Below are 7,911 nucleotides of genomic sequence, written 5' to 3'. Positions count from 1 at the left end.
CAAAAGTTATATTGTCCCAGGTCAGTTTTCATCTCGAATGATGACAAACATCTTTTGAAAATTCTTTACTGCTTATCCAGACCATTTTTGTTTTGGTAAATTTAATTCTAAGACATGGTGCAAAATTATCCAATTCTATAATAATTTCATTTAAAGATTCTAGTGATTTATTTATTACAAGAAATGTATTGTATACAAATTGAGAGATTTCATATTCTTATTTATCTGTCTTCCTAATATTTCGGCACATAATAAAAACAAATAGTGTGATATTGGGTCTCCCTGCCTACAGCCTCTTTGAAGTTTAAAATATTTTTAATAGTCCATTTTGTAATATACATGAATTAATATCATTATAAAATGTTTAAACCCAGTCTATGATACGTTAACTTAAATTGAATATGTCGAGTGATCGATGAAATCCCCTGATATCGAATCGAAAGCCTTTTAAAATCCATCAACAGCAGCAGACAATCTTTTCAGAAATTGTTTAGATTTTCCTTACTATGGTATTTGAGCTATTATTCCTAATTTATTTAATTCAGAAAATTGCTTTAAATCTTAAGAGTTATTGATTGCTCTTTTAACAAAAAAGGGTTTAGTACATCTTCTATGCATTTTATCTTTGCCCTTATACACTGCCCCTGCATCTTTTCATTTCTGATAGCTTCCAGCTATATTTGTTTATTTGTTAGCTATTCTGTGGATTCATTCACTATGTTTTGTTATATTTTTGTTATCCCTTATTTAAAAACTGACTCTTTTTAATTTATTTTTTGTTCTTAAAAAGTTGCATAAGAAACTGTTTTCCCTCTTCTAATTTCTTTTATTGAAATATCCATGAAAGTTTGGTCTCTGAGAATAAGCTGTATTGTATCATTTTTCTATTTGAAACGTTTTCTGCATCATAAACTGGAAATGAAATGAATATTGTATTTTGATATCATATATTGTTTTCATAACTGCATTAACATAATCTTTATCTGTGAAGTTGAACTTTCAGAATCCTTTGCCTCTATTCAATTTTTATTTTGCAGTAAAGCACTACTGATAAATGGTCTGAGCGATAGTTATTTTCGAATTTTATATATAGACTAATTGCTTGTAAAGATTCTTAGATTTTAAAAAAAATATATAGTTGTGCTTTTTTTATTAGATTTTTTTCGTTTCCATTTTTATCTTTAAATTCTGGGTTTTTGCTTCAGTAAATATCCTTATGATGAAAATTGTCCATGATAATCAGAAACTCTTGTCTAGACTTTGGATTATTTTAATATATGTAAATCATGAAATTTAAATTTTTACTTAGTACTTAATTAAAGTCACCAACTAATATCAAATGTTGAGGAGAGTAAACATTTTCTATTTGAAAGCTCCTTATAAAATTCTGATTGATGAGTCTGCATGGGGGACATATGTATTTACTAGTGTAAAGTTTAGAGTTTCAACTGTTACATCTATGATAATATAGTTACTATTGTTATCATTAAACTAACTATGAACTTTTATTTCACAATGATTGTTGAGTAGAACGGCTACTTCTCTTGAATTTTATCTATATGATTTAAACAAAATGTTTTGTAGCCCCATTGGGCCTGAATTTTTTATTTGTATTTTATAAAATGTGTATCTTGTATAAGATACATGTATATCTTGTAATTTTTGGCCTTGAAAAGGTTAACACCATTTTTGTTGCTAGTTTCTCCTAAACCTTGACAGTTTACAGTAAGAATTGTAAATTGATATGCTATATTCATAATAAAAAAATAAAACAGTTAAATGGATAATGCCTCTGCCTGTGGATGATATAAAAAAATAAGTAGTAGATAATTCAAGTGAGAAAAAAAGAAGGAAATGTGCATTTGCAAAATTCAGTCATTTTGTGATCCAAATTAAAGACGGTAAGACTGACGCATGTTGCTTGTTGGTGGCTTCACACATACATTCCACTTGATTGATCTTAATACATGTTTTCTTCCTTCAATCTTAATAATTACACACAAGTCTCAATAAATAACGGCCTTAATCCTAAACAAAAGTTAATTATAATGGCATGAAGTGTAACAGGGAGTAAATGTGTTTATTTTGTATTGTGCACAGATCAAAGTAACTTAAGTACATTGCATTGTCAAATCGATCACTTGAAATTGAATATGTCTGTTCGTGAGAATGGTGCCTATATGCTTGTATGGGTTAACTGAGATATTACACTGAATATCGTCATAAATTGTCGTACCATTATTTCCGTCTTCCTTTTTGTCACAATGAAAACTCTCAAAACCACTACAATACATTCACCTGTTTCCTTTCTGATTGTCTAGCTTTATATTCAGTTGCGGCTGTTCGTCATATTTTGCATGAAATGAAGTTGTTCTCAAAGACTGGTGTTTTTCTTGTATAACATTCAAAACAACTTCAGATGCATTGTATTTTCCCATTTGGTCACTGAGATAGGACATTCGCCATATGTTGCATGATATAAAGATGTTCTCAAAGACTGGTGTTTTTCTTGAAAAGCATTTAAAACAATTTCACGTGCAATGTACTTTTATTAAAGGTTTCGTTTTAACTCAAAAAGTTCTTACATAATTATTATCAAATCAAACAAAAAATCCATTTATGTACATGTAAAATGATTCTGCAAATAAAAATTCCATCTCTTAATTTCCTGTTCAAAAGAAGTGGCGCATTTTAAATTTCAATCGATTTGCACAAAAAGTCTTTGGTTAGAAACTAATCTCGAGATAAGATTTTGATATTATTCGATGATATCTAACAAACAGTTTCTTGTCAGCATTTTTTTTTCATTCTAAATGTATACATGCATGATGGCCTTAAAGTTAATCAGCAACTCTACACTCAAATCATTATGGAGATTTGATGGAGATTAATAGATAAGTTGTTTAAAAACAAAAAAAATATATGCATGGACAGAGCAATGATTGAATAAAAGTATGTAATTGTACAAATGAACTCTTTTTATCATTTTACATGTAAAACAATCTCTTGTAAAATAACTATTTGTTCTATCATCAAAAAAGATAATCTTGCCATTCATGTAATCATTTAATTACAGTGTACAACCTTTCCAAAATATCAAATTACAAATTAAACACATAAAAACAAATCACAGTGAACCAGCGCAGTCCTGTTGGTTTTCAAAAAACAAATTTACCATAAATTGTTTGAGCAGCAAATTAAACCTCAAAATTATTTTCATTCAGCATTGAACTTGAAAGATATTTGTGACATGATTAAATAACGTCAAGATAGTCATTATTGCTACTTGTATTAATATTACTCTCGACTTCGTTTACAATTTGTAACGGTGTGTATTGAGAGGCTGTCTCCTTGTGCTCATTGCTGCTGGCACACATACAATCCTCTTTGTGAATCTCAATACTTGTCTTCTTCTTTTCATTTCTAGGGCGACAAACAAGTATCAGTTTCTCTTGTTTGTCTTTTATTCTGATTTCGACTGAATTATGGTCTGTGGTCCTATAATTAAAGCGCATTTATAAAATAAAATATTCATGATATAATTAAAACCTGTTTGGATAAACTATAAACTAAATGAATATCAATGTTTCATTATTCTTCCTCTTAAAACAAATCCAACATCGATATATTTTTTTTTATTTTTATGATAGTAATAGTTCAAGAGACAATTTGGACAATCAAGTTTTTTTTGAAAGAAAATTACCTCTTTTTGTAGTAAATAAAAAAAGCAAAGATTAAGAGAAATATTATCGAAAAGGTCTGTATCCAACTTAAAACACCTTGCGTAAATACAACATTGGAACTTTCTACAAAGAAAAGAAAAATCTATTCAAATTAAATTGAGAATCATTACAGTACATGTCAAATACCCAGTCATTACCGTATTGTTTGAATTTTAATGGTTATTGATTCAAATTTCATAATTACCTATTTTTTCTTTGAACACAGGTACTTGATCGTTTGGGGTTGTTTCAATAAACATGCTTGTTTTTGACTGTGTGAATAATGAAGTTCCAACTGTCATTTCAATTTGAAATGCTTCTCTAAGAGTGTTAACAGTCGACAATGATCTTCGAACATTTTTGTTTTTATAACAGCGTATGGCTAGATTTCCTGTAAAAAATATATTTTAACATTGTGATATCATATATTTATAGATCTTTACATGTATTATGATTATATAATAGATCGTGAGGACAATGATTTTTAAAAATCTGTAATATCGACTTTAGTGCTTTACAGTTACCAATTTTGCAATTATTAACTAAAGGAAAATGAACTACAATGTAGGTCTATCATTCAGTTGTTAATGATATGTAGGTTTTTTGGGTTTTATATATTTTCAGAAGGTATATGTAATACTATAGGAGGGAAAGTGTTACCTTTACCGAGAACTTTCATCAGAATCAAGCCATTGTTTGATCCCTCTTGTATTCTTATAAATAAATTGTCTGCTTGAACAGGAATATCAATACCATACAAACCAACGTTAGTGTTTTGATGCTCTTGAAAAAAAGTCAAAGTTTCAATTACACCCTTAACACAATTCATTAGTCAATGTAAATGTGGCACTGGAGATTTACTAATTAGCCGTCCAATAATCATATTTTTGCATTACTCTTTAATGACATTTCACTTGATCAATATTTATATGGCACTGGTTATCTTATTAGTGGTCTAATATGCATATTTATTTTTGTACAACTCAGATAAACTTAAGACTTTTCATCAGATTGTTTGCTCGTACAGGTATATCAAAGTAGTATACACTAAGGAATGTTCATGCTCTGAAAACTTTCAACTACTTTTAAACTACATCCAACTCTTTTAAAATGATCAAGATATTGTTTCTATATTCAAACATCATTTTTATACCCCAAAGGTTCCTATCATTGGATTGAATCAGTATTTTGACAGACATCGTCTGTAATATCTTAATACGTGATACAGATCCAATAAGACTACAAGAACAGTTTGCGCCCGACGTCTTTATATACACGGGTTGATGATAATGTCTGCTCTCATTTTTTATCAAACACATGTCTATGATTTGAGAATCTACAAATATGTAAAATACACAAGATGAATACATCGTAAGAACCAACTCTTGGGATACAAATGTGCCGTTTATTAAAACTCAACATGTTTACATACCTTGAATGCATTCATAGTCAATGCTGTGTCGAAAAGTTGCTTTCTGTAACTCGGGTCGTAGTGAAGCATTACAAAACTTTTTTAGAGCCGCTTCAGCCTCCAGAAAATACTGTCTGGTCAGATTACACTCATTTCGTCCATTGCACGTATTCACGACTGAGTCCATAATGTGGTAGTTTTTAAGACTGATGTTGTTAGTTGGTAGTTCGACACCACAGTAAACAGCATCACGGACGCTACACCCAATAGATGGGAAGGCCAGTTTGGTAAATCCATCCTCAATCACTTGCTTTGTGATATAAATCGTGTGATTGGTGGGACAACGGAGGATGTGGTAGTTACTCCAATCAGACGTTTTTGTACATGGAGAGTTTAACAGTACACCTGAATTCAAACACAAATCGGTCATTTTAATATAAATTCAATTAATACGCACATGATATTACTTCAGAATTTTTTTTAGTTTAAAATTAGAACAGCATGATCTGTAAGATGATAGACAAAACTTTAGATAATTTGCATATGAATTTGTTTATCAGAATAAAAGGAGCAAACAAAACACGTCTCTCCATCTTGCGATGTAAAGTCAAAATCATGCTATACAGTTACAGATCTAGATTACCCATTGTATCAGGAATGAACTGTAGTACCACATAGTATAGGAACAAACACCCTTTCATCGTATCTAACAGCAGTGTAAATAAACTGTACAATAAAAAACAAAAACCTTTTTTATTCACATACATATTATATCAATATATGATATGAAATATAAACCGTATTAATAGACTTAAAAGGACTACATTTCATTCTGTCAGTTTTATCAGTAAATATTAGGTATTTCATTATGAAATAAGAACTTTTAATGGATAACATTGTTTAAACGGTAATTTCTCAAGATAAATAATAAGGCATATATTTTTTTGAATTAACTATTATATTGTACTAATTGAACAGCTTACCTAAAGCGGATTACCATAACAAAACAGAGAGAACATGTTTCCTAGATCCATTTAATGCATTTCCTTGAAAATCACATAAATATTGTGATGTTAAAGCTTGGTTATTTTTAACATGAAACACACATACAAGGATATTTATTATTTAGGACAAGTACATGCATCCCTTTTGACAACATCATGATAGATACAAAGGAGAGGGCTCAAATAGGCAGATTGCCTGCTGCCCAATCCTATTATGTAATATTTTTTTTACATAATAAAATATTGTTTAAATAAAAATAGGTTTTCAAGAAGTATTATTTTGTAAAAGCATGCCTTTGTGAAACGAAGAAGTTATCGTTTTCTTGATATACTAGTATAATAATACAATTCATCCCGATAAAAAAAATAACTATTTCCACGCACGGGTCTAGGAAGTTTTTTATGGTAGGGATTTCAAGGGTTGAATGTATTTTATATCATTTTGGAATTATAATAAGAAAATTTGATAAGTTTGATTTTTAAAAAAAATTACCAGGGTATCAGAAATTATATACTTTAAATATTTTGTTCAATTTTTGGGGCCAAGTTTTGGCACCATGAAACAATATTACAGTGAAGCACTGAATGCTTATATTTGGATGTCGTCGGTTGTAAAACACACCAAGGTTTACGCTAACGCGCGGTATACAATTTGTCTGCACAACGTTGGTGTATTATATGACAGAGGACATTCAAAAATAATCATTCAATGCTCAACCCTATTTATATTCATTTTGTTGTTTTATTTGTATGAAGCATTTGTGAATCGTCACTTGAAAGCAATTATAAAGTTAACGCTCTTAGTCAGGGATACGAAACATACATGGAACAGTCATATTAACATGTTATTTAGTCGGCTTCCGCAACTATGAATAATGTGCAAGAAACTTTGTCGAGAATAATTTTAATCAACGAATAGACATGATTTAACGATAACATTAGATTTCATCAGTACACATCAGTTTGGTTCTGTGAAGTTTCATTTAATCTTACAATAATAAATATATTCGAAACGCGTGTTGATGTTTATTTTTGTACTCATGCGCCTAAGTGTTTTCAAAGGCAATTGAACATCACAGATTTCCAATGCAATTATAAGGGGATATAAACACGGAATATGAATAAAGTGTATTGATATCGCAAATTTTTGCCGAGTATATCCGATGTTTTCGTGCATGGAAAGTTTACCAGTACACCTAAATTCAAACACGAATCATTCGTTTTAATATGAAATTAATTATTTTACTTCAGAATCAGAATTGTTGTTAGTTTTTATTAAGGACAGTATAAACTTTGAAATAGTGAACAAAAATTTAAATAATTTGCATATGATTTTGTTCATTAAAACACAAGGGAAGCAAACCGATCTTTATCTTTCGATTAATAGTCAAAATCATGCTTTATTCTATAACATATTACCTTTGTATCCGGAATGAACTGTAGTACCACCCAGGAAAATATCAATCACCTTTTCATCGTATTTTACAGTGGTGTAAATAAACTGTAAAATAAAAACAAAACCTTCCTTTTTTTACATATAAATTATATCGATAGATCACATGATATATAAACAGTAACATTACACTTAAATAGCATTTAATTTCCTTCCGTCACTTTTATCAATCAAGATTATGTATATCATTAAAAAATAATAAATGGTAATTTCTCAAGATATATATATATATATATATATATATATATATATATATATATATATATATATATATATATATATATATATATATATATATATATATATATATATATATATATA

At 29.2% G+C, this 7,911-nt stretch overlaps 1 protein-coding gene across 3 annotated transcripts; it reads right to left on the bottom strand.

Moving 5' to 3' along the window:
* Positions 1–2,538: 2,538 nt before the first annotated feature.
* Positions 2,539–7,690, bottom strand: LOC136273653 (uncharacterized). 3 transcript variants are annotated; one of them, XM_066078629.1, is made up of 9 exons: positions 7,557–7,690; positions 6,117–6,179; positions 5,777–5,859; positions 5,155–5,538; positions 4,876–5,058; positions 4,383–4,505; positions 3,928–4,113; positions 3,704–3,806; positions 2,539–3,498 (listed from the first exon to the last, which is right to left on the bottom strand). In XM_066078629.1, the coding sequence occupies exons 2-9, from the start codon at positions 6,131–6,133 to the stop codon at positions 3,255–3,257; spliced, it is 1,323 nt and encodes a 440-aa protein (XP_065934701.1). In that variant the 5' UTR covers positions 6,134–6,179; positions 7,557–7,690; the 3' UTR covers positions 2,539–3,254. The 3 variants fall into 3 exon arrangements, with proteins under 3 accessions (XP_065934701.1, XP_065934702.1, XP_065934703.1); XM_066078630.1 differs by lacking the exon at positions 4,876–5,058; XM_066078631.1 differs by lacking the exon at positions 3,704–3,806 and having other exon boundaries at positions 3,372–3,498.
* Between the last annotated feature and the right edge of the window lie 221 nt (positions 7,691–7,911).

This window comes from Magallana gigas, chromosome 3, assembly GCF_963853765.1.
Source record: "Magallana gigas chromosome 3, xbMagGiga1.1, whole genome shotgun sequence".
Classification (NCBI taxonomy): domain Eukaryota; kingdom Metazoa; phylum Mollusca; class Bivalvia; order Ostreida; family Ostreidae; genus Magallana; species Magallana gigas.
This window is presented reverse-complemented; position numbering and strand designations above follow the sequence as displayed.

Bases quoted from the DNA above. Each gene is read 5' to 3' on its own strand.
- LOC136273653 (XM_066078629.1), bottom strand. The intron at 5,539-5,776 runs GTAATCTAGATC...GTTTGAATTCAG, and splicing joins GTTCATTCCTGATACAATGG to GTGTACTGTTAAACTCTCCA. The intron at 3,499-3,703 runs GTAATTTTCTTT...CTTTAATTATAG, and splicing joins TTTATTTACTACAAAAAGAG to GACCACAGACCATAATTCAG.